At 35.7% G+C, this 27,120-nt stretch overlaps 4 protein-coding genes across 4 annotated transcripts; 2 read left to right on the top strand and 2 right to left on the bottom strand.

Moving 5' to 3' along the window:
* Positions 1-6,217: 6,217 nt before the first annotated feature.
* LOC132166275 (small ribosomal subunit protein uS3x-like) lies at positions 6,218-9,106 on the top strand. The gene is made up of 6 exons (XM_059577068.1): positions 6,218-6,339; positions 6,471-6,618; positions 6,728-6,899; positions 8,360-8,414; positions 8,513-8,644; positions 8,793-9,106. Exons 1-6 carry the CDS (start codon positions 6,310-6,312, stop codon positions 8,958-8,960), a joined length of 705 nt encoding a protein of 234 aa, XP_059433051.1. The 5' UTR covers positions 6,218-6,309; the 3' UTR covers positions 8,961-9,106.
* A 1,633-nt stretch (positions 9,107-10,739) lies between these two features.
* LOC132165585 (replication protein A 70 kDa DNA-binding subunit A) lies at positions 10,740-14,217 on the top strand. The gene is made up of 2 exons (XM_059576212.1): positions 10,740-11,174; positions 12,222-14,217. The coding sequence occupies exons 1-2, from the start codon at positions 10,915-10,917 to the stop codon at positions 13,834-13,836; spliced, it is 1,875 nt and encodes a 624-aa protein (XP_059432195.1). The 5' UTR covers positions 10,740-10,914; the 3' UTR covers positions 13,837-14,217.
* A 431-nt stretch (positions 14,218-14,648) lies between these two features.
* Positions 14,649-15,314, bottom strand: LOC132166145 (uncharacterized). The gene has a single exon (XM_059576917.1). The coding sequence runs from the start codon at positions 15,174-15,176 to the stop codon at positions 14,811-14,813; it is 366 nt and encodes a 121-aa protein (XP_059432900.1). The 5' UTR covers positions 15,177-15,314; the 3' UTR covers positions 14,649-14,810.
* Positions 15,315-16,553: 1,239 nt separating this feature from the next.
* On the bottom strand, positions 16,554-20,597 carry LOC132166500 (mechanosensitive ion channel protein 10-like). The gene is made up of 5 exons (XM_059577324.1): positions 18,515-20,597; positions 18,295-18,418; positions 17,623-17,916; positions 17,342-17,544; positions 16,554-17,127 (listed from the first exon to the last, which is right to left on the bottom strand). Exons 1-5 carry the CDS (start codon positions 19,963-19,965, stop codon positions 16,857-16,859), a joined length of 2,343 nt encoding a protein of 780 aa, XP_059433307.1. The 5' UTR covers positions 19,966-20,597; the 3' UTR covers positions 16,554-16,856.
* Between the last annotated feature and the right edge of the window lie 6,523 nt (positions 20,598-27,120).

The following is a 27,120-nucleotide window of genomic DNA, read 5'->3' as shown; positions in this document are numbered from 1 at the left end:
TAAAAGACAATTTATGATCAGTTAAAATCCATTTCCGCTGGCCGCCAATGCAGATAAAGAAATGAGGGTGGAATCAACGGGATCAAACAAAAATATACCGTACAGGGGCCTCCATCTTTATTAAAAATACATCATGTGCTTTGTTTAGGTTATCATCAAGTGGGAGAAGACCAGACCAGCTGGTTCTTAAACCAAGCCAAGACAAACGAAGCATTGCTTTAACATAACATGTGAAGTGGGAATCTACTTTTTGCCTTTCTTTCCTTTTGTTCCTTGCATTTCCAGCAAATAGGTTGGAAAGGAACCCAAGTCTAGTTTGCCCCTTTATCCTGTACAATAATAATGGATATTATAGGTATCCACATCATTAGTTGGACCCAACACAGTGATCCAACAACAATAATAATCTATGCCCATGCTTCAAATATCAAATTATGGCCTAATTACAATATTAATAATCATCCTGATAATATTAATTATTGCATTTTCAGCAACCATCCTTCTCCTTTTTTAAAAAAAATATATATTTTTGCTCATACACAAACATCCATTTTGATCTTCAAACAGACATATAACTGCCCTTTTAACATTGGACAAAAAAAATTCTCCAAATTTTCTTATCTCTTCATATTTTCTAAAATATAAGATTCTCATATTCTAAAATTTTAGTTATTTATTTCATCTAATTGTCTAAATAAATGCAGAAGTTTGTGTTATCAACGCAAGTTGATTTGACATGTTAAAAACTAAAAGTAATTATCTCAATAACACACAAACTTTTGCATTTTTTTAAATTGTTAGATGAAATGAAATACTCAATTTTTAAAATATGAAAATCTGAGGGGATCTCAATCCCAGAAAATCCTCATAATTTAGCCTATTAAATTGACATCTATGTGCTTTATTTATTTTATTAAATGTCATGTGAGAATCACATGTTATAAATGACACATGTCAGTTTAATAGATGATCTAATCTTTTATTTTATTTTATTATTATTGTTTGAAAAAAAATAAATAAAAAAATAAAAAACTTTGTCCTTTAGCCCTTTTAACTTAATATCTACATCCTTGGTTAGGTAGCCCATGACAGTTTTTGATTGGCAAGTTTATCGATACAACTTGGATGTTTTACTCTTTACTAATCTCAAACATTTTTTATTATTATTATTGTGAGCGTGCTCATTAGGTGGGGTGATTGGGATGCAATTTGGTCGGTCAGCCTATCAATTGTTTTTTTACTTAGTCTATTAAACTGATATATGTTTTAAAACACTTGATTTTCAAAATGCATATAAAAATTCAAGTGATTGATAATCTTCCGAAAATTGTATATGAGAATTACGTGCTCTAAAGACAAATGTTAATTTAATAGACTAAATTAACAAAATCAAACCTAATTCATCCTAAAATTAATTAGAAGTTTTAAAGTAGTTCAACCTTTGAGATTTTGTCGTGGAAGAACATTTTGACCCATCATTGCCTTCCTTGAGGAATTGTGAGTTGCGACCAAACAAAGCTTTTGAAATCTAAGCTGCCGTGGATAGAACTTGTGAATCAGTTGGATGGACTAGTTTTGAAGTCTCCTTGAGGTTGTTGAGTGATTACTATCATTATTATATTCTTGTTTCTTCTCTCTTCCTAATTTAACCATGACCCCCACTCCACTTATGGTAGTTGTTATTGGCAGTCAAACCATGCTGTTGTTGTTGAAACATGTAACCCAATGTTTGTTTGCATATTGTTCAACTATTTTTTTTAACAATCGGTTCAGGGCTCTTGTAAAATAAGAAAAAGAGTCATCAGAAACTTCTAGTTTCGAGAGATTGATAAAACTTCCAATGCTTAAATTAATGAAGTATTACACGTTAGCTTGTAAGTAATTTGTGATAAAATTGTAAGGACTTACAAACTGATACGAAAGTCCACATAACACTGTCATATCAACCACATACATATTTAATTGTTTAGTGACATACCCAAATTATTACATTAATTATATATATATATAAGAAGAAAAACTTCACTTTAGACTCCGAACTCTCACCAGAAAAACTTCACTTTAGACTCCGAACTCTCACCTGTTTTGAGAATACCCTTAAATTTAAAAAACTCTCAATTTAATCTCCTTAACTTTCAATTTGATTCAAATGACCCTCCTCTATCATATTCAGTTGTTAACTCCTAATGAAAATTACTAAAAAAACTAAATTACCCTTCGATTTTTTTTTTCTTTAAAAAAAATTAAAATTTTAATTTGAAATTGAGGACAAATTTGAAATTTTATAAAAAAGATAAGAGTATCAAGGCCATTTTATCATTTTTAACATTTAAAATTTGACCGAGAATGGTACACTGCATCAAATTAAAAGTTCAGATGGTGAAATTGAGAGTTTTTAAGATTTGAGAAAGTATTCTCAAAATGCACAGTAGTTTAAGAATCTTTTAAGTGTAACATATCTTTTAGGTGTACTTCACTTTAAACCCCTAAATTATTATGCGATTTGACAAATCTCCCCTGAAACTTCAAAACCTCTCAATTTGGACCAATGACTATGAACTTTCAATTGCAGTCAATTTGAACCCCTACGTCAGATTTTAAACGTTAAAAGTGAGACAATGACGTTTATATCATGACTTTTTTTATAAAATTTCAAATTAAAAATTAAAATATATATATATAACAAAAAATACAAGGTGAGCAACCTTGGGTCACCTTGTGACCATTTTTTTTAAAAAAAAAAATTCTATTTTTTTTTTTAATAAAAAGAAAATTAAAAGGTAATTTTGTCTTTTTAAGGATTTTAACAGCAAAAATTGACAAATGAGATAAATTGACTGCAATTAAAAGTTAAATAGTTCAAATTAAAATATTTTAAAATTAAAAAAATACTTATGAAATTACGTAATAATTCATTGACTTAAAAAGTGAACTTACCTTATCTTTTAAGTCTCACCAGTCGTGGCATGGACATAATTCACAGAATGCAGTTAGTCCCTTTCGACCTTCGTGGAGCGTTTAAGGCCTTTAGTCTGCCACTGATATGGCCCTACAATCTGGGTCAGCCGGCCATGCGCCCCAACATTCGGGCCTTTTGCTTTACTCTGTGTTGTCAATACAATATGGCTTCTATTTTTATTTATTATTTTTATTATTATTGTTGCATTAATATGCGTTCGATTATGTCATTTTCTGTAGAAGTACATGTTGGCTACATGACATGTTCTACGGACCTACATCCTTGTATTGTCACATCCAATTAAAATGGTGTTTCATTGTTGAAACAAAAATACAAATAAAAAGCCCATCCATTGACAAGACAACTGAGTTGTGTGAACTGTGATCCTTATATATTGATACACTTCAAGATTTCACCTGTTGGGCTTTGCTGAGAAGTCCATTCCAACCAACCATTGGCTGAGACCATATCAACTTGTTGCATTAAGATTGTCATAGCCCCGTAGCACGCAATTTTTTTTAGGGCCTAAAAAGAGAATAACTCATGATGTGTCGCCGTGTCGGCATATTTTTTTTGAATGGTAGATGACGGAGAGGGCATGAGAACACTATTCTATTTTGTTAGAGGTATGGTTAATGTTAAATGTCGCATGACCCGTGACAAATGAGAGGTTATTAGAGAGCCGATGATCTACTCCCATGAATCTACTATACACAAACTCAATTAAAGGACGACATGTGACAATGTTGTACGAGGAAAGCATGGCTTCCGACTCGAAAGAATAAGGTTCCAAAAGAGAAGGTAAACACTTTACTAATTTATTTGAAGCATGTGCTGATTTAGAGCTTCTTCTCATTAAGGAAACAGAGTTTTTTCCAAGTTTTTTGTTGACTTTGGTCATTGGAAGTATCATCCGTCGGTCTACTTAACCCAATGTATATGTGGTGTTAAAAATTCATCATGTGAAGTTGGAAGTGACTTGTCTAGGTGTTCTACTCTCCTACGCCTAGGATATTGTATGGGCCAAGAGCTATAGCCTATAGTTGTTGATTTCATAGACTCACGGTGAGTCACTCACCTCCATACTTTTTAATGTAACAATAAAATTACTATTAAATTTTAAGTAGAGATTTTTTTTTTTTTTTTTTTTTTTTTAATTTGTTTTTTAAATTGAAGAAGAGAGATATTAGCACTAAATTTGAAGTATTAGCATCAAATTTATACTGATAAAATTCTTTTTAGGTGATACCATCTCAAAGGGTTAACCTTTCACCCATAAGTTTTAGTTTTAAATTCAAAAATAAATTTTGAGGCATTATAAATTAAATATTAACTCATAAAAATTTAACAAAAAAACAAAAAACAAAATTTCTTATTATTATTATTATTTTTTTAATATTTGTCTTACGCTTGGCAGCCGCATAGTAAGACTCTTAAATTTTTGATAAATTATTATTGAATTTTAGATTCAATGATGATATTTTTAATAACACGTCAAAGAATGTGTAGTTGAGAGTGTAGGAATGAAGTGTGAGTAGCATTTATGTTTTATGTTTTATTTTTATATTTTATACACACATATATATATATATATATATATATATATATATATAATAAAGTTAACGAAAATTTAAAAAGTGTTGCACCACTATGGCAATGAAGTATCATGGTGGTGCTTTGGCAGTCACGACAGTGGCCGCCAACCCCCAAATCTAACTAACAACCATCACAGGGCAGCTAATTATGTTGATGGCCACGGTAGGGCCACCCCCACGGTGGTTGCCCCCATAAGCCATAAGGTGGCCATAACACAACACTAAATTGTTTTTGTTTTTATAAAATCTTAATTGTTTATTTTCTATATCATTTTTGTGGAGAATTTTGTATCAGGATTTGTACTGATTCCTCTCTTTCCAACAATCCCTACATTGGACTATGATAATGCATTTTCGACTTCTACCTCTTTGTGGTGGTTGTTGTTGGTTCTATATGGGGGTTTAGATAGGCTTGCATTAATCTGTTCCCCTTTGGCTTCTGTAACCACCTTATGCGACCTCTTGAAAAAATTGGGTCATTTATTTGTCCAATTTCCTAATTATTGTAATTATTTATGCGTTGTTTTAATTTGTTTTGGGTTAATTGTTGGAGAACCCATCCCATTTTCGTTTTTAGGATCACTCACTTCTTCTTTCGTTCTGATCAGAAGTAGGAACAATCCTTCCCTGTAACCTTTTCATTTTTCAATTAAAAAAAAAAAAAAATGAGAGCAACCCCTACACTTTGGATAGAAAAAAAATGGGACATGGACAATTTGCAACCTTTAAAACGTATGGTACTACGTTAATTTTTGAGAAATGTTGTGTTTTATGTTTTTTTTTAGAGGTATTTTGGGTTTTGAAGTTGTGTAGTTTGTTTTGAAAAGTGTGTTAACGGTAGACGTCACAACTAAAAATTTGTTTGGTTAATCAGTATTTGAGAAAAGTTTTAAATGTTTGAGAAATGAAAATGATTTTTCTAAAGATTAAAATTTCATTTGTTTGGTTCTCAAAATGAGTCTTTCAAATTTAATAAGCGATTTTAATATCGGTTTGTTTTAGCGATTTTAAAACGTATTTGAAAAAATAACAATTTTTAAAATGCTTTTATTGAAAACTCAATTATTAAAATGTAATTAAAGGTTTAATAAAAGTATGGTTCAATCTTTTAAATTACGAGTTTTAAAAAATCCACCCCTCGCTTACTTTTTCACATTTTCGACTCTGGTTATTTTTTCAAAGTAGATATTTTTTATTATTGTATTTAAAATTACACTTTTGATCTACGAAATTGAAGGACAAAACATATTATAAGTAAGCTTTTTTTTTTTTTTAATAAAAAAAAAGTTTTATTTAAAATATTATGATTAATCTATATTTCTGATTATAAACTCAACAAACAATTTTATGTAAAAAAATTACATGAAATTAAAAACGAAATCACCTCAAACCAACAAAAAACCACAAAACAACATCAGACGATTATTTTTGTTATTCACAGGTCTTAAAATTTTACGTAAAAAAAATTTGAGTTTTAAAATTCCGCATTAAAAATTTGCAGAGTGCGTAAAGTGTATTTTAAATTAAATAAAACTCGACCAAAATGTAAAATGTAATTATCCTAATAATAAACTTATAAAACAATCCCATCCGTTCAAACAAAACCCTAATTTCACATCCGCCGTCCGATTGTTTCCCTATCTTTCTTATAAGCCCCTTTCTCCACCAAAAGCCCTAGCGCGATTAGGGTTTGCAAATAGCAGAGCTACCAGCCGACTTGCTCTCAGATCTCACCCTCGCTTCAGATCCCCGAAAATGGCAACCCAAATGAGCAAAAAGCGAAAGGTCAGCTCTTTCTTTCACTCTCCGTTTGTTTTCCCCGGAAAAAAATTCGCAAGAAAAGCACGAATAAAACAGAATATCACTCCCTCTTTAGCAGTCATAATTTTTTCTGAAGCTTTGGTTTTTGGTTTCAGTTCGTCGCTGACGGAGTCTTCTTCGCCGAGCTTAACGAGGTCCTGACCCGTGAACTCGCCGAGGATGGTTATTCCGGAGTGGAGGTTAGGGTCACTCCGATGCGTACCGAGATCATCATCAGAGCCACGCGGACCCAAAACGTTCTGGGTCTGAATTTCCTTGATTTATTCTGTGTTTCCATTTTTTATTTGGTTTTGTGTGTGATTTCAACGTGTTGATTTTCTGGGGTTTTGTATACTGGGGTTTGATTTTCTAGGCGAGAAGGGAAGGAGGATCAGAGAGCTGACCTCGTTGGTGCAGAAGCGGTTCAAGTTCCCTGAGAACACCGTGGAGCTCTACGCCGAGAAGGTTAACAACAGAGGGCTCTGCGCTATTGCCCAGGCTGAGTCTCTCCGCTACAAGCTCCTCGGCGGTCTCGCCGTTCGGAGGTTGGTTTTTTTGTTGCTGTCTGTTAGTATATATGGATTTCTTAGTTGAATAGAATGGAAGTTAAAAGTGAGTGGAATTTAGGATTGTGATGTGGATTGTATATGATATAAAGCTCTATAAATTTCATTTTCAATTCTGATGCGTGTAATAGGTGCTTAAATCATGTGCATGGTTGATCTTTTGCTGTATGTGGAAATGGATTTTATGTTTTTGTGTATTCCTTGGAATTCTGTTAGGAATCCTCGTTTGTGCTGTGTAAACAAATTGGAAAAATCATTCTGTTGGAAATGTACTGGTTCTGGTTCTTGTGAGATGTGTCTTTCTGGCAGTTGTATTTTGTTCCAGGTTTTATGTCATCTACAAAGCATATTGGTGGTTATATACCAAGTTTGTGTCGGAAGGTGACTATAGTAATATTACTCAAGTCCCCTTTGTGCAATCATCCTAGTGAAATGCTCTGGTTTTCATGTAGTAACCTCAGGAAGGGGACATGATATATTGATTCTTGTTCTCTTATTTTGCAACTCTTCTGAAACTGTATTTTTTTTTTCTGCATAGTGAAACTCATATACCTATGCTTGGACTACTAATTTTGTTTACAATCTTGTATGTATCAATTGTTCTGTCCTTTATTTGTCCTGTGCCATATGGCCAGTCATCTATAAAGCAAAGAGGTCATAATTCCATACCAGCTTTGTGTCGGAAGATGACTATATTGACGATGCGACTCAGGCTATTGTAACAATGACAAAAAATTTGCTTAGATTTGTGTGCTTGGAGTTGCTACATAATTGTTCATTTTTGTCCCAAGTTTATCCAAGTCTTTTGTTGACTCACTTGTACCCATGCTGCTGTCTCACATGTTTTCACGACCAAGCAACCCTCCTCCCTTCCCAAAAAAAGTCTGACTTCTGTTTTTATATTCCCTATTTGAAGAAGATTATGGTTATTCTCAACGAAATAATCTGGTTTTAAGAAGCTGCATCTTGAAGAAGTCATCACCCTACATTGGTTTGCTAGTTTCGTTTTCTTTGTCACAGTAATAAAAAATATGAAACCAGCGGTGGTTTAATTGTGGGTTTCTGTATTGGGGTTGTATTTGTTGGAGGATGACACTATGCTGCCCTTCTGGTTGTGCGTGAGTTATTGGCTGGTGTAGAGGGCCAATGTATTTAACGATAAATGGACCAAGATATTTAACGATAAATATAGTTTGAGAATGTTATAGCTACTGCATTTGAGTATATCATCCCGGAATGTGGTAGCTACTGCATTTTAGTCAATGGAAAATGGTGGGAATTGTGTTGCATCACAAACCTGAGCATGCGTTATAGTTGTTGGTTTAAATTATAAGTTACATATATTGTTGAACTTTGATTCATGTATTGACTTCATCCTTACATTTTTTGCTTAAAGGTTTGAGAACTAAACTAACTTGATGGATGTTATTTTCATTTAGGGCCTGCTACGGTGTATTGAGATTTGTCATGGAAAATGGTGCAAAGGGATGTGAGGTTTGTAGGCTGCCTTTTTAACCCTTATAGTGCTAACTTTTATTTTTCTGTTTGGAATTTTTGATTTTTTTTTTTTTATGTTATTTGCACGTTAACAGGTTATTGTGAGTGGAAAACTTAGGGCACAACGTGCAAAGTCCATGAAGTTCAAGGATGGATACATGATTTCTTCCGGTCAGCCGGTTAAAGAATATATCGACTCAGCTGTGAGACATGTTCTTCTGAGACAGGTTAGCTTGACTAAATTCATGTTGCTTGTAGTGGTTTGTGCTCTCTTTGGCCAAATAAGCTTGCATTACTTATTCCGAACTTTTGCCTCTACATTTCTTTCTCTATTCTGTGATTCTGGTTCTTACGAGGTATCTAATTGTCATACAGGGGGTGCTTGGTATCAAGGTCAAGATCATGCTTGATTGGGATCCTAAGGGAAAGGTCGGCCCCACCAAGCCCATACCTGATCTTGTTACAATCCACACTCCCAAGGAGGAAGAGGAACAGTTCCGTGCACCGGTGGTTGCAACTGAAATTGATCTCCCAGTGGCTTAATTTATGTTCTGAATTAGAGCCATCTGTGTTATTAGAGTTTAATCTTGGATATCAAAATTCTCTGGTGTTTTCTTATTGCCAATTTTGGGTACTAAGGACATGTTAAAGTGTTGTTTGATATAATTTCATTTAGGATGTTTCCTTTATTTTGGTATATCTTAAATCACTATTATTGTTTAATAATCCTCGGATATCTTGTTTTTGTCATTGTTCTTATTTTATTGCCCTTGCAACCAATTTTTTCTTTAATTTCACTGCAATGAACTGACAGATATGGCCTCTTCGTATTGTAAAATCGCGACACAGATCATTTAGTCTTGGTTGGAAATTTGGTGGCGGCTTTGCGGACCTAATGGTGTTTTGAGGGTTACTAGTTTATTATGACTGGTTTAATTTCAAGACTGGATTTTTTTGAGCAATGATTTGGTTGGTAATAGGATTTTCTTTGTAGCCAAATATTTTTGTCAGAGGGGACACTGTTACAATAGCTAAATGTTGCTTAAACATTTAAAAAAGTTTTTGTAATTCATAAACTTTTCGTTGAATTAAATTTAGTATCGCTATTCTTTTACATTCCATTATTTATAATGGAATAAGAATTGATTTAAAGTTGGTGCATCCAACCATAATCATGTATACCAATTTTAAATTTTAAATATGAAATAGATGCTATTCATTTTATTTGAAATTGAAATATAAAAAATCATTGTCCATTTATAACGCCATTTCGCATAAGTTGATATGATGTGATTTAAATAGCTGACATGAGAAGTTATTTAAAGCACGTCACATAATGCCTAAAAAAAATCAAATAAGTGTGATAAATGAGTAAGAAGAGTTACATTAATCTCTCATTTTAATTTTATATCACTTATCATCTCTATTAAAAAAAAAAAAATCACCAATAAATTAAAGTTTAATAAATCACATTTTAAATTTAACAGTAATTTTAAAGGGAGAGGCTTAGGTACGGTCCTTCTAAACTACCGTAATCTGCGGTAGTTTAGAAGGACCGCTGAGATCTTTCAAGGGGGAATTTTAACCCCAAAGAGCAGTAGTTGTTTTTTTTAAAAAAAAAAAAAATTGACGGCATTAACGGGAATCCAAACGTCATATCTCTTCTTCTCCAAAACTTCTCTTGAGTTCTCTCTCTCTGTTCTCTGCGCTATGGGTAGAAAAACCCAAAATCAACAAAATCTCCAGCCTCTCAGTGCTTGTCGACACCGGCAGCCTTGAAACGACGGTGACCTCTCTTATGCTTCCAATCTTGTTGTCGCTATGGGTAGAAAAACCCAAAATCTGAGTTCTCTCTCTGTTCTCTGCGCTATGGGTAGAAAAACTTAAAATCGACAAAATCTCCAGCCTCTCAGTGGAGATTTTGGGTTTTTCTACCTTTGGAGAAGAGAGAGCTGACGGAGAAGAGGGAGTTAACGGGGCTTCTTCAATTTTTTTTTTTTAAAAAAACATGCAACTACTGCCGTTTGGCCCGTTTGGGGTTAAAATTCTCCCTTGGAAGATCTCAGCGGTCCTCCTAAACTACCGCAGATTGCGGTAGTTTAGAAGGACCGTACCTAAGCCTCTCCCAATTTTAAAAGCCTCATCACATTTAAGATGACTTAATGACATTACTTGTGTTTCAATCCCAACGGTTGAATTCCAACTACCCCAACATATAAGATATAAAAGAAGATAAAGCAAGATAACGAACTTCTAATTAGAAAAAAAAAAAGAAAAGAGATAACGAACTTCTTTTCTTTTCTTTTTAAATTTCCTCAACTCCTTCAAAATCAGATCTATGCCGCCACCGTGTCAGTTATTCTCCTTTTCCAATCCCCCGCCACCTCTCTGCCTCTCATTTCCATTTCTAGGGTTTCAGTGTCACCACCTCTCCGGCTGTCGCTGCGGGTAGGGTTTTCCTCTTTCTCTCTCTCTCTTCGATCGGAGGTCGAGAGCCATGGCGGTGAACCTGACGCCGAACGCGATCGCGGCAATAGAGTCCGGCGACGTGAACGCGAAGCCGCTGGTGCAGGTGCTGGACATCAAGCTGATTGGGAGCACGCAGGAGCGGTACCGGTTGCTCCTCTCCGACGCCATTTCGACTCAGCACGCTATGCTGGCGACTCAGCTCAACGACCGGGTCAAGTCCGGTCGGGTCCGGAAAGGCTCCGTCGTCCAGTTGATCGAGTACATTTGCAGCCCCGTCCAGAACCGCAAGTGAGCTCGCTTCATCAAGCTTAATGTTTGTTGATTGTTGATTGTCGACTTGATTGCCATCATTATTGCTATAACAATGAGGTTGTTTTGATGATCGAACGGTGTCGTTTTCTTTTGCTTTGCTAATTGATCATTGACTTAATTGTCATCCTTTCCGCTATGCCATTAGCTTGTTTTGATAATCAAACGGTATAGTTTGAGATTGACTGTCTATGTATGCTAGAAAAAGTAGTTGTCTGTGCTTTTGATTTTTTGGAGATGTGAGTTTGAGCAGGTGAACTATACTTATGAAAGGCTCTGACTCCTCTGAGAAGTTTAATTAAAAAATTTTGAAGCTTGACTATATTCAGGATTTAAAAGAAAAATATTTCATTTTGGAAGAACTTATTTGCAGCTTGGCTTGGTATTTTACTCAAAGAAGTGAGGAGCTTTATTTTAAAGATCAAGAGGAGAATTCTAAGTTGAGAAGAAGGATATTGTTATTTGTTGGGCTTGTGTAGCTATGGGTTGTGAATTATATTTTGAGAATTAACTAGAAGTTGTCGGCATTTGATGAAGTTATTTTCAAAATAAAAGAAGAAAGTTTTGAGAAGATTATTTTAAGGTACCATCTTATGTATTGGAGTCAATCACTGGTTGTCTTTTTACGGAAAAATTGATTATTAAAAAGAAAAGGTTAAAACTATGTATGAATAAAAATTTGAGGACTGTTTGATTGGACTCGTTTTGCTTACTTTCGTCTTGGCGCCAGTGAATCTGGGGAGAAAAGAAAAAAAAAATTCATGCTCTCAAGATATATGAAGTTGGATAATATGTCTGAAGCATAAGCCATGATAAGGACATTTTTGCATTGTAGAGGAAAAAAAAGAAACTTAAATTTATGTAATTAGCAAACTTTTTTTTTTTTGTAAGTTTAATTAGCAAAACCTTTTGAACACTCTTTAAATGATTACTTTGTTGCTCTAGCTTCATGCTTATTGATGGTTGTTTTATTCTCTCTCTCTCATTTAAAAGTGGAGTGAATTTTGAACGGCACCATTTGTACAGGATAATTGTTGTGCTGAACATGGAAACTATAATCCCAGACTGTGAGATAATTGGGAATCCGAAGTCACTGGTTGAATCTGATTCCGCAGCTCAAAAACCATTGATTAATAGCAATTTGGGGCAGTCAGCAACGGTTAGCAATAACAATTTCAGTGTCCAGAAACCAGGTCATAACATGCAAAATTTCCCTCCAACTGTTCAACCTCCATACCAACCACCTCCAAAGTACAGAAGTCACGGTCCAATTTTGAAGAATGATGCACCGGCACGGATAATTCCTATTGCTGCTTTGAATCCTTATCAGGGACGATGGGCTATCAAGGCAAGAGTTACTGCAAAAGGCGATATCCGTCGCTACAACAACGCCCGGGGAGATGGGAAGGTGTTCTCTTTTGACCTCCTCGACTCTGATGGTGGAGAAATACGTGTCACTTGTTTCAATGCCGTTCTTGACCGCTTCTATGATGCTATTGAGCTTGGTAAAGTTTATATGATCTCAAAGGGTAGCTTAAAACCTGCTCAGAAGAACTATAACCATCTGAAGAATGAATGGGAGATATTTCTGGAGGCAACTTCAACGGTGGAGCTTTGCCCAGATGAAGATGGTTCTATACCAAGGCAGCAATTCTCCTTCAGGCCTATCAGTGAAATTGAGAATTCTGAAAACAATTCCATACTTGATGTTATTGGTGTTGTCATGTCTGTGAACCCTTCAGTGCCCATTTTGAGAAAGAATGGGATGGAAACTCAGAGAAGAATCCTGAATCTGAAGGATGGATCTGGCAGGAGTGTTGAGCTAACCCTTTGGGGGGAATTCTGCAACAGGGAAGGTCAAAAGCTGGAAGAAATGATCAACTCTGGGGTTTTTCCAGTTTTAGCTGTCAAATCTGGGAAGGTTAATGACTTCAGTGGGAAATCAATAGGGACGATTTCTGTGACACAGCTTCTCATAAATCCTGATCTGCCTGAGGCCCATGGTTTGAGAAACTGGTTTGATGGAGGTGGAAAAACTGCTTCGTCTGTATCAATTTCTAGAGAAATTATCCCAGGAGGATCTAAGAATGAGATACGTAAAACAGTGTCTCAGATCAAGGATGATGGTTTTGGAAGATCAGATAAGCCAGATTGGGTAACAGTGAAGGCAACCATATCTTTCATTAAGACAGATACTTTCTGTTACACAGCCTGCCCATTGATGATTGGAGATAGACAGTGTAATAAGAAAGTGACAAGGTCAGGAAACGCAAATTGGCAATGTGACAGGTGCAATCAAGAGTTTGAGGAGTGTGACTATAGATACCTTCTTCAAGCCCAAATTCAAGACCATACAGGATTGACTTGGGTGACTGCTTTCCAGGAATCTGGGGAAGAGATCTTAGGTTGCTCGGCCAAGGAGTTGTATTCGTTGAAGTATGAAGAGCAGGACGATGGTAGGTTTGGAGGAATAATCCAGAGCAGACTCTTCAACCAGTATCTTTTCCGTCTTAAAATCAAAGAGGAAATGTATGGTGATGAACAAAGGGTGAAGATCACTGTAGTTAAGGCCGATAATGTGAACCATTCTTCAGAGGCCACATACATGCTTGATCTGATTTCAAAGTTTACTAGGCAATAAAGTTATAAGCCAACATAAATGAGTTAGGATGCAGAAGCTTTCTTCCTGCCACGGTGATTGACACCGCTTTAGTGAGCAAGGTGACACTGAACTTGTTAGTTATTCTATAAATAACTATCAGCAGATACAAATTTATATATGCCCTCCCAAAAGCATAGACCCAGGGTGGGCACCGGTAATTCTACACACTCCAGGATTGAGGTGCATTCTTTTTCCAGTTTACTTGATGATTTAGAAGTCCATATCTTGTATTGATTGACCTTTGAAACTTACACTGGCATTCATGTTGAATTCCTTACATAGGGATTGTGCTAGTGTTCCAACTTCTTCATTCTGTAGGATAATAATTTCATTTCATACATCATACTGCTTCTTACTTATAGAAAAATAATGACTTAATATTTCCTTCAAAGGCCTCTCATACTCAAAACTTTTGTTATTCATTTTCTTCAATAGACACCATAAAAGGCACGAATACACCATTTTTCGCACAAAAACATTCAGAGCGCTACCGACAGTCCACTAACACGCATATAAGTCGACTACTCGTATAAGCATAACCCAAAACACCCCAAATCGATGGAAGAAAACATCCCATAGGACAGTAAATTCGAATTGGGATGCTATGCAACAAGCAATTTGAAACTTTGGATATATTCGTGATGGCAACCAAATGGTTGTTTGGTGGTTTTGCCACATTAGATAGGAATGTTTTAGGCCCTGTATCAGATCTTATAACTAAACTTTGTGTCTCTCTTCTGTACAACCAATTGCTGAGTGGGTTGCTTAGATTCCCAACACTGCAGAGAATATGAAAGACGGAAATGAAAATTTCACAATTCAGTTTCTGGCTAAATTACAGCTGAAAGAGTCACATATTACAGACATAATACACAGATCATTACTAAAAACATCAAACAGATAAATGAAGCTGAAAATTAATAAATTTCCAGGATTCACAGAATTGTTCTATCTCAGCTCCTCTTGACTGGGTCAAAGTTGGAGACACCAACGACGGCACCAACAATCACAGTAAGCACGACTCCACCGGCCACAATGCTGAGCAAGAAGTTCTTGAGGGATGGAGAAATCCCAGAGCCAGCAGCTTCAGCCACCTCCGGTATCACCATGGAAGCCGTGAGCGCAGCTGCCGTGAGTCCTGTGACTGCCTTCTCCTTCAGAGAAGCCCTCACTTGAACCCTCCCACTTGATTTTGATGCCGCCACCGCCTTTGAGGGCCTCACCGGAAGTGGCCTGAGGAAAGCCTCAGAGCTTGGAACCCTCTTTTGGCTGGCATAAGTTAATGGCATTGCCATTGAAACCGCAGATGTAGAAGCCATATCTCACTCTTATTTCTTCTCTTTCCCTCTCTGTACCCGCTGCTTGTTAATGTGATTAAATTGATCGAGAAGGTTTTTGGGACGAGTTTTGAGAGGGAATGGGTGGGTGGACTTGGATAGAGTTGGTGGAACAAGGAGGGGAATGAGAGGTCGAAATGTTTTGTCATCTTTATCTCTGTCCTACGTGGCAGCTTCTCCAGTTGGGAGCCGTGGATAAGGTTATCTTGTTGGCCCAATCACCATCAAGCTTTAGAATTTGTTGTATAGGCTTCTTATAGTTTCCCTTGTGCGTGTGTTGATGCCAAATGCCAATCGCTAATAATAGTTTGGGCCGAGCTTTCGCAGATGTGATTGGGTCTAGGCCACTTCATTGTGTGCCCCATAGATGTCATGTTGGGCCAAAACTCATCAAACTCGTCCAAAATGGTAATTAAGGCGAATTAGGACCCCTAAAGATAGTTTACAACAATAGGGGAGCTTCAAAATATATCTAGTTAAAAACACTCCTTAGTCACGTAAAATTTTTTAAGTTTCAAACCGTCTCTTTTTAAATACGCACTCTCAAATGAGACATTTGTTTTGCAATTTTATTTTAAAACGTACTTTTCACCTACAAAATTACAATTTTATTAAATAAACGGACTCCAAATTCACTTATTTCTATTGACTTAAACTTTGAAGATAGGCAAAGATTTCAACCTGCAACAGTAAAGCCACCATCAAAACAAAAACAAATTGCAATACCTATTAAAATTGGTTCTAGGAGTTGTTTGTCCAGCAACTCAATTTGGACAATTCAACAAGAAGCATTAACGGCAAAGTAAAGGAGTAATAGTGTCGCTATAGCCTCTGATTTCAACACCATGCAACCTCGAATAATGCAAAAGCTTAAGCCACCGTCCACAAAGTAGATGTAGTTGTAGATGTTGACATTTTAGCCCACCAACAATCAAACATTTAGTCTACCACAATCTTTATTCAACCAACAAAGTTTCTGAAATTTTAAGGAAAAACAGAGGAGGAAAATTCTTTGTCTTAAACTTCAAGCTTGTTTAATTCGATCTGAGTGTATCACTTATTTGAAAAGGAAAAGGAAAAGGAAAACTAATCTAATCTAAATGATGGAGATTTGTGTTACTTTCAACATTGTGATACTATGCCCGAGTTGAATAACTTAAACCATCCTCAAATAAGTTGACTAGGTAATTGAATATTGCTAGCACAAAGGAAAATTTGTGATTTTTTGTTTTTGTTTTTTTTTTTTTTTTTTAAAGTATATGAAAAGGAGATTTGTTTTTTAGTTTGACCACATTTAAAAGGTGTTTTGTTTAACGTATTGGGTCCACAAATCGAATCGGTTACTATTGACATAGTAAGTATCACATGAACTGTTGTAGCACATTATACCCAAAACTTGTAATAGACAATTTTTGAAAAACACAAGAATCATGTTTTTCAACAAAATTTGCGATCGCACCGATCTGGCACTTCTCCTTACACCGGCTGGAGAACGCACAATTTTTGTTCATTTTACATGAGGTAAGAACTGATATACAGCTTGAATCATCAATCTTCCTCGAAATGAATTACAACAAATCCTGCTCTTTGCTTTACAAACCAAAGAGGCTCTAGGAATTCAACAAATCCTGCAGCAGAGGAGTGTTTTTGCACAAAAAATCATCACCGCAGAGGTTGAAATGCTGGAGGATCTGAGCCAACATATCTGAGATGAACTTCTTGAGGCAGCAGATGATACTTAATACCAAGCTCTTCAAAAATTTTCTTCAGCTCTAAGACTAGTTCGGATCTTCGACTGTTCCTATCCCCATAGTTCTGAAAGTTTATGGTGTGTGTGACGTAAAGACCCATTTTCAACTTGTTTACATTCTCAATCTCCTTAACAACCACACTATGGCCTGGACGCCAGTGCTGAGGCTTGCTCTCCAAGTACCTGAAGTTTTAAGTAAAGGCATCTCTAATCAACACAGTATTTCTTAATCCCAAAAAATGGAAACGAAATTGAGCTGTACCGACAGTATTGGAAAACCATTAGATCATCATTATGTTCGAAAGATCTAAACATCTCTGCCTTTTGAGATCACATATCAGAAAAATGAAGGTGAGCCCCATGGTTATGCAGCATACTTAAGATAATTAGAGTTTACGCTTTTATTCTCCCTTTTAGAGCTCCGATACTCTCGATTGAAGTCGAAATATCTACCGCGAATTCAACAGAATCACTCATTTCTGGGCTCCTGTAAAAGTTGCTGATCGGTTTGGTAGACAGAACCGAATTTGGATAGAAGATTTTCTCGTTGTCATATCTCAAGAAGACTGTTGTCAAAATGTTCATCTCTTCAACAACCATCTGTAAGGTATATACATGTCATGCAAAGTCATCCAGATCTAATAGAATTAAAATTCATTCTTAGGATTAGGGAGTTACCTGCACTCCATCAACAACACAACGGTCCCCTACATCGAATGGGTGCATCACAAATACAAATATGATGGCTTCAAACGCAGTCTTGGCAGAATTACCAAACATAAACACCACAAGTAGAAGTTGAGATGAAATGAAGACAAGGATTTGGGTTGTTAAAAATCCCATCATAAGTAACCCCACAATAAGGGACACAATAAGCACAATCACTGAAGCAAGCTTGTTCAGCTCCTCCACGGCAGTTTTGGTATCATTCAAGGAATGTGCCAGTGATTTGCGTTCGAGGTAAACATTCACCTGCAACCAAGAATGATGTTATAAGAGCCATGATTTGAAATTTCCCTACCACACTTCAACTACTGTGAAATGGAAATACAAAAAGTTGTCTTAGACTCGACGCCCCTAACCAATGTTTGAAATCTAAATTCAAGCAGAAGAGTAGGTTCTGAGAGTTACAACCACATGTATCTGAAAACTTAGTGGACAAAGATACTTAAATGTATCTTGTGGAAAAATGTAATAATAATTTTTGGTGTGTATAACATCATTCAAAATTTTCAGTTGTACACATCACTCTCTGGGGACATCCAGGCTCGAGCAAAAGATTTAGACAAAACCAGATATTAAGAGGGGTCCATTGATCTGATAGGAAAAACAATTTGATAAAAAACTTACCAACCAGTTCTTTAAAAATTTTCTCTTGATCTTTCTGGTTTCTGCTGCTCCTTCAATCAGTGGTAGCAAATTGTCCACCTCCTCTTTTTTCATGAAGCGCGAGAGGTCCTCCTCATCAATGTACCTATAGTACATAATTTGGCAGAGTTGTTAGGGAGATAATTCAGAAAAAAATAAGTCATCAGAAAATTGTAGGAACTTTTAAAGATGAGATTCTCACTTGCTTCCACGCTTTGCTACATTATTGAAAATCCGATAAGCAGCAGCCTGTGCTTCCCACTCGCTAGTGATCTCCTCATCTTTCTGTTCACTCTCATCATCATCAGCAACTTTATCTAGTGTGTTTGAGATGGTAGACAGTCCAGAACTCCCTATTACACTAATTAATCCTTTCATGGTCCAAGCAGAAATTTTCTCTTGCTTCATTCTTTTGAGCTTGTCTACATCAATCACCTCTTCTTTCCCCTCACCTTTTTCTTTCTTTATACCCTTGAAACTCAAACGCCCCGCACTTGCTGAGCTCCCAACCTTTTCTGCCATCTCCAACAGCGGAGGCCCTGAAAGGGTCCTAAGAACGTACTGATGAAAGATTGATTCTTGAATCCGGTCAAAGAATCTCGTGCATTGGAAAGAAGTAGACAGTAACTTCACTAACAGATTCTTCACAAGCCATATTGCTGCTCCAATGAGACAAGCAGCAAGAGCCCTGGTGATATAATTTAGAACCCGAGATGTTTTCTTTGATCTTTTTACCCCCCCATAGAACAACAAACCCCATCCCAGTAGAACCAAACACAACCATAGAAAAACCTGAACACTCCTCTTCAACCCGTACACAAAATACAAAACATTCTTTTTAAGCAAGAAGTTCCTTTCAATCAAGAAAACCAAAACATTCATGAACCACCCAGTGAACAATCTACCACAAAAGATTACCAACACCAGCACACTCAATTTCCACAGTTCCAAACCCCAAATCAGACTGTTTTGCAATTTGTCAACAGTTAAGCTAGAAACCAAAAACCCCATAATGCACACAAACGCAATCCACTCAACCAAGACAGTCATTTTCAACTTCTTACCGACTTTCTCTCGCACTTTAAGATTGGCCGACTTGTACACCTCATCGTCATCTTCGTCCTCTCCTCCCGGCGATCCGATCAACGGCGTTCTGGGTGTAATTGGTGTTGACTTCAAGTTATCCCGTGGAGTACTAACACTGGCTCTGTGGCTTGGGGAAGCCACATTCGGTGAGTTCCTATTAGGGGTTCTCGCCAACTGGGCCGTCTCTTTCGCCAATTTGGTATCACCAGCATACGATGGCTCCACCAATCTCGACTTGGGCTTCGAGAGCGCCGATTGTGCAAGCGATTTTCTTCGCATTAAGGTCTCGTTTGGGATCTTCGGAGGCTTATTGGGAATCGGACTTAGGGCCGGCGAAGTGCCGCTTGAAAATATTGACGGTTGGACTCTGCTTCTGAGATGCTGAAGCTCTGTTAGCTCAAAGTTTGAACCTTTATCCGATTTAGGCGAAGACCCAAATAGGGAATTCTTTGAAACAGTGTAGGAACTGCTTTCTTCGCTGGCGGCAAAAGCTTCTTCGACACCCACAATCTGCACAACGACCTCGTTTGTTCCTTTCTTCTCTGTCACGCCATTTCCTCCCTCCATGGAGAGACCTTTCCCTGTCACTGTTACAAAGCTCTACGCTTTTGCAATTTCAGTCACTCAGCCGGTAGCTTTTATGAATTTTCCCGGACAAGAAGCGGAATTTTCCGGGGAAAAAAAAAATCCCGCTCGTACAATCAGAAACAGCGCGCTACTAACAAGGGGGTTCAAACCCAGGACTTAGCTACGAGGGAGCATAATGGTCTAACAGGAAAGTTCCCAAAAAAAAAAAAAAAAAAAGGGAATCGAATCACGTTTATTTCAATTTGAGAAGTGATTCTTATGATTAGGGAAAACAAAGATGTTAATGCGATTCCACCCAAATGGAAATAAACACAACAAGTGAAAACACAGAGGAATAACCTTTCTATGAGGAAATAAACACAACAAGTGAGACACAGAGGAATAACCTTTTCACCCGTTTATAAGAACAACAGCTCGATGTTAGGACAATAATAGAGCACGCCCCATGAAGTTGGTTGTGTTGGGTTATAAGAGGAAACGAACGAGAAGGAGAAGAAGAAGAAGAAAAACGTGGGCTGCGTTTGTTACTGAAAACAACTCAGAAGACTGAGGATCGAGGAAGGTGAAGACTGAAAAGGGCAGGCTTTCCAATTCTAGCGTGGTCGGCTGTAGCTTCCCGGCTTAAGATTATTTAAATCCCATCCCCTACATCTCCGGCTCCGTTTATTAATATTTTTTACTGTGCTATTTTTTTTTTTTAGTTCGAAAATAATTTTATATATTTTTTGTTTTAATTGGTTTGTTAATATATATATTTTTTAACTCAATTTTATTTTGTTACACTTAACAGTATACGTGACATATCATGTCATTCAAAATTTTGATAGCATATGCATCATTAAATTTGTATAATTTTTATCTCTTCATATCAATTATTAAATTTTTTTAAAATTGGGTTGAAAGATTTTTCTCAAATCCCTTTTTTTAATTTGCATGGATCCCTTAACATGTAAGAAGCACATAGAAGAAGACTTGTGTCCTTGTGTTCTATCACCATTGAAAAAAAAGAAGAAAAAGAGGATATTTCACATGCATGAAATTATCTTACAATGATTATAATATTTACAACATGCATACATGATGCCAATAGAGAAGGTTAGGTAAAGAAAAACAACCAAATTTTGTTGGATGCCAATAGAGAAGGTTAGGTAAAGAAAAGGTCTTGGCAACTCTCTTAGCATCAAATAATCATATCATTGCACCAGATATTGCAGAAGTTATGGCGGCACTGAGAGCTGCACATTTTTGCAAAGAATTAAGATTTTTTATGGTAATTTTAAAAGGTGATGTTCTCCAAATAGTGCAGGCTTTGAAAATAGATGGTCGAAATTTGAGCCATTATGATCACCTAATTGATGAAACCATATGGGTAATGAATTGCCTACTTAAATAGAGGGTCAACCATGTCGGACGAAACTTTAATTAGATGGTCTACTATCTTGCAAAATAAGCATTATCTTATAGAGAATAACACGTTCTTATTGAGGAAACTCCATGTTGTATTTCTGCTCTTATTAATGTTGGGGGCTGTACTTGAGAGATGTTTTCTTTTAATTTCGCTGTATGTATTTGGCTTACTATGCAACTTTTGATTCTTGAACACATGGGCATGTAAAGTATATGATACAATCAAATGGTAGGCTAGAGTGGTTGACTTAGGCTGAGGTGGAGCCTAACATTATGTGGCTGCTGAGTTGGTGTTGATTAATAATTGAGTATATGTGACGAGGCAATTGACCACTTCACTAATCTTATCACCCTTCAAGAAACATGCTTTCATATAACAAAAATGGAGGCCCATTCAACTTTTGCCAATGATTCAAATCAAGATTTCTCTTTTCTTTTTACAAATGAGTTTGACATAATCCAAGGAGATTCCAAAATAAGACATAAAATTATTAGAATATCCTTGAATCTATTTTAATAATAGAGTGATTTCAGTTAAAGATACAATTCGGGCAATTAATAAATAAAGAGGTATTGAGATGAACAAACTCAGTTACCTCGAACTAACCAGAGCAGGTAGCTAATACAAATTTTCTTTTTGTGAAATTGCCCAAATTGTTTTTTTTTTTTAAAGAAAAAAAAAAAAAGAGAACAATTCGTGTAACCCAATTGTAATTTTAGTTTTTCTATGTGAAAACATTCCAGTCAAGAACTCTAATTGATTCTCTGTTTTTGCTTGAAATCTCCTTCTGTTAGTTGATTGTAGTCTAGTCATTATACCGCGTGGTAATTGTTTTTTAATATAAAACATATGCAGGCAAGCACATGCATGTCGTTTTTGTAACAAAAGTTATTGTCTACGCTATCGATGATTGTCACAATTATTAATTCAACCATATCCTCTCGGTCCTTACGATGATTATATATTCAAAGGGCACGTGGAAGAATATATTCCTTGCCTTTTTAAAAAAATAAATAAATAAATGTGGCTTTTCGGGAGATGATTAGTATTTTTGGTTTAACTATTTTTTTTAGTAGTCGGTTTGCACTTTTTTATTTTTTCTTTCTAAGTTTTTAAAATAGTCAAAAATGTTACCTGACCTATGAGAAAAGACAAAATTGATATATCCTAAAAATTTAAAATAATTTAAATATGCCACGTAATTTCATTGATTTTAATGAGATCAAAATTGAAATAGAGGGCATTAAAATCCCACGTTAGATGATTTCCGTCCAATTGGACAAAAATGAGTAACGGAAGGTCTAAATTGAAAATTTTTGAAACATTAAGGAGTACATTACAAATTTTTAAACATTGAGGTTTGAATTGAAAAACTCTTGAAATTTTAGGGGTTCCCAAAAAATTACGTAGAAAACTTGACGAAAATTTCTCACCCCTGCGGCTTTTGTTCAAGGAAAATGTTAAGGTCACAACATAAATCCAACTTATGGCCAACTTTCTCCTATGTGTCATTTAAAAAAAAAAAAAAAATTGATAGAGAGGATTTTGAGATTATAAAAATTTGGAAAAAAAATACAATTTGTTTGGTTTAAAATTCAAATTTTTTTTACACTAAGAGAGAAGTTGGCCATGAGTTGAGTTTGTGTTGTGTTCGTATCAAACCTCTTTGTTCATACTCTCGCCCTTCTTCTTTTCTGCGGTTTTCCTCTATTGCCGCTGCGAATGGATCGAAATCTTTCTTGTGACGCGGCGATAGCACTTCTCGGAGCATTTTCTTTCCTTGTGAAATTCTCGATCTAGGAGATCTCGGAGACTTTGGAGACCTGGGAGAGGAAACGTTGGACTCCGAGCCATTAGCTCCGGTGCCAACTTGCAACCGAGGCGGAGGCTTTAGAGACTGAATCTTGCCGTCGTTGAAGAGCTCATCCGCGGACAGAGAAGTTCACACTAATTGCCCACTAAAATTGAACTCAAAATCCTCACCGTCACCGTCACCGCTATCGTTATTGTTTTCGCCATTGCTGGTGGGTCTGGATTTGGGAATCCAAGGCTTTTCTTTGCCAGTTGAAGAAAACCCTTGTGAGATCCATTAGAACCTTCATTGTTTTCGCCATGCCGGCCGCAAGGGGTAGCCGAAACGGAACAGGATCCTCTCCAGTCCATAATGGACTGGAGAATATCCAGTTCATAGTAAGGATTTCTCCTCATAAATCTTACGGCTAAAAATAGGACACATATCCCACTAAAAAAAAATATATATATATATATTATTTTAAATTAAAAATAAATTAAAAAATAAATTAATAAAAAAAAGAAGAAAAAAGAAGGGGGTGGCTGGTGGCTGGCGGCCACTATTTGGGGAGTAGGGGTGGCTCAGAGCCACTGACTTCCCGGCACCCGGGGGGGTGGCCGAGACCCGCCCAGAGCCCAGGGGGTGGTTGATACTCCCTTTACTGAATGGGGGTGACCAGACCACCCCACCCCAAGCCCTTTTTTTTTTTTTTTAGCTTTGTGGCCTTGGGGGTGGCGGAACAGGGAAGACCATCGTCTTGCCCCCAAGGGGGTGCTTAGAGCCACTGATGCCTGGGGTGAGATGCGGCCACCCTAGATATGGGGGTGGCTTAGAACCACCCCGTGGACCATGGGGTGGTTCCGGCCACTTCGGCGACCATTGAGGGTGGCTTAGCTGAGCCACCCCTACCCCAAAATGGGGTGGTAGAGCCACCCTTCTTTTCTTCCACTTTATTAATTTTTTTTTTAATTTAAAATAATATTTTATTATTATTTTTTTTAGTGAGATATGTGTCTCATTTTTAGCCATAGGATTTATGAGGAGAAATCCTCACCATGAACTGGATATTCTCCAGTCCATAATGGACTGGAGAGGATCCTGTTCCGGCCGAAACCACCCCATGGCCTTGTGAGATCCATTAAAAACTAGGTAGAAAATTTTAAATTTAAAAAAAAAAATTTTAGTTTAGTTTTTTTATTATTATTTTTAGGACACATTGCATATTTTGGGACTAACATGTGGCAGATCGTTAATTTTCTCTCACTGATACTAATGGAGGTATCGATTTTGTCTTTTCCCATAAGTCAGGTACAACTTTTGACTGTTTTGAAAACCTAGAGAGAAAAAATAAAAATAAAAAGTGCAAACCGAGGTACTAAAAAGTACTTAACCCAGTATTTTTTAATATCTTTAGCATATGACTTGTGAGTGCATAGTAGTGCTAAGAAATTATTTTTTTATCTCATAATTATTTAACGATCTTGACGTGCTAGTTTTAATCAATGTCCAATTTAGTTATTATTATTTTTAAAAAATAAATTCAAATATTGATTAGGATTGCTACATAGCTTTATGAAATAGTTAGATAAAAATATGGTATATAGAACTAAAAAACTTGTGTATGAGATTAATTTGACTCTTCATTTAAAATTTGTGCTTTTTTTTTTTTTTTGAAAGAGACAAAGCAATAAATAATTATGATCAAAGAGGTGCTATACATAATACATCATCCTATGATTCTTCACTCATCCTTGTACTTTTTAAAATTACCATTAGACTTATATGGCCTACGTGCAGGACTCACATAGACACACAGATCCAATGATGATTTTGAAAAATAGAAGGATGAGAGAAGAACCATGAACGAAAATGAATCATTTCTCATAGAAATTGACTGATTTGGTAAAAAGTTTTGCTGTAAGTTTTTTGCTTGAATGGTAAATAAAGTTATCAAACTAATTGTTTGAATAGTAAAGAAAGAAAGAAAATTGACTTTTTTATTTTTTATTTTTTTTTTGTTTTTAGAGAAATGACCAAAAAAAAAAAGTTGGGTAAAATCGCGTCTGCCAATGCGCCAGCCCGGTAATGATGTCTCACGACACCCAATTGGTAATGATGTCCATCCAGCTAAAAGCGATTCGATGTTACAGTATGATACAGACAAAGAAATGCTATGGATTGCACTAATAAGACAAAAATATCCCTATAAATAAAAAAAAAAATTGATTTTTTTTAAAAAAGAAAAATTTTAATTTAAAAATAATATTAAAAAAAAAAACAATTTTTTTAAACAAATTTTTTTCTTTTAAACGTAATTTATATATATAGTTTTAAAAAACAAATAATTTCATTTTATTTAGCGAAATTTTTTTTTTAAACTTAAATTTTTATTTAAATAAAATTATAAATCAAAAATTAAAAAAAAAACGAAAATTTTCAATTTTTTTTTAGAAAAAAAATCGAAATTTTTTTCTTATAAAATTGATTTTAAAAAGGAAAAAATTGGGCAAGTTTGGAATTTTTTTTTTTTTTTTTTTGTGTTAGTTTTAGGTTTTTTCTAGAAGTTTTAGTATTTTTGTTTATATTTTACTAAGGGTAATTTCGTCATTGGGAGGAACATTGACAATTTTTGGTAATTTGGGAGGGATATTGTCACAATTGAAAGTTTAGGGGAGATATTGTCAATTGAGTGGTAGTTTGAAGGGGTTACGTGAACTTTCCCAAAAAAATTTGAGTGTGTTACCAAACCCACCCAAACCCATATAGTTCTCAAACTTCGGCCAAGATTTTTCATCGAAGACAAACGTAAGGAAAGCGTGCAATTAGTTGCAGCTTGGGCAAGTACGTAGCGGGCCATAATTCTTGGGCTTGAATGTTTGAGACCAAATTAGTGAACGAAACCTCCCGACAGTCGACAGAGTTCCAAGACACGTAATGTCTCACACCCGTGCAACAATAGAAGTCCAAAGTGCAGTAGAAAAGATCGACTCTATCTAGAACTACAAGTCTCTATGAGGATTAGTTGTCTATCCCATTATTATTTCCTTTGATTTGAAAAATGACAGAATTTATTCACTTTTCAATCATCTTTTTAACTATTTTGATAGTGAATAGATGAATTTACCATTGAATTTATGTGAATTTCACAAATTTAATGATTGATCTATTAAATTTATAAGATGAGATGAATAAAATATATATAAAAAAAAAATATTGACGTGAATCATTTATCTTCTTTTTCTTAAGAGATTTTTAGAAAAGAAAAATGATTGGTATCAATAATTTAACTCATATGGAAGTCCATACCCTAATTCAAATCGGCCATCCTTCAAGCTCTACCAGCACATGATCACTTCAAGAAATCAAATGAGAATGAGAGACTATTAACTCAAAACTTTATTACTAATCCCACTTACTTTTTGTTTATCAGATTGAGATCTCTTGCAATTCTTAGAAACCATATAGAATTATCATTGACAACACCTAGTCAAGTAGAAAGTGGCAGACCACTCCAAAATAGTTGGGATTTGAGAAATTTTTCTTTTTTAGAGTTTTTTTGTTTTGCTCTTTTTATGTAGAAAAATATGAACAAATTATTGACACCCGTGCTTCATTCCCAATAGTTCATTAACGAACGGTTGAGGTTGAGAGAATTGCATGATCATGCAATTTTTAGCTTAAAAATTGCAATTATCTCATTCCTTATATACCTTAACAAAGTCTAAATTAAGAGACTCCTTTGAAGAAGAGATTCCAATTCAACTCTTATCAAGAATTGAGTCGCTGTCATGGATCGTTGTTCAATTGTGTAGTGATTTGTATGTACATAGCTTTGTCCTGATTCATGGGTGGCCCGGAGATTGAGAAAACGAATATTAAATAAATTTGCCTTGGGGGACTCCATAACCAACACGGCTTTTAGATTAACTACTAA

Source organism: Corylus avellana, chromosome ca11 (genome assembly GCF_901000735.1).
Source record: "Corylus avellana chromosome ca11, CavTom2PMs-1.0".
Lineage (NCBI taxonomy): Eukaryota > Viridiplantae > Streptophyta > Magnoliopsida > Fagales > Betulaceae > Corylus > Corylus avellana.
Note: the sequence above shows the minus strand (reverse complement) of the source record. Positions and strands in the feature narration are given on the sequence as shown.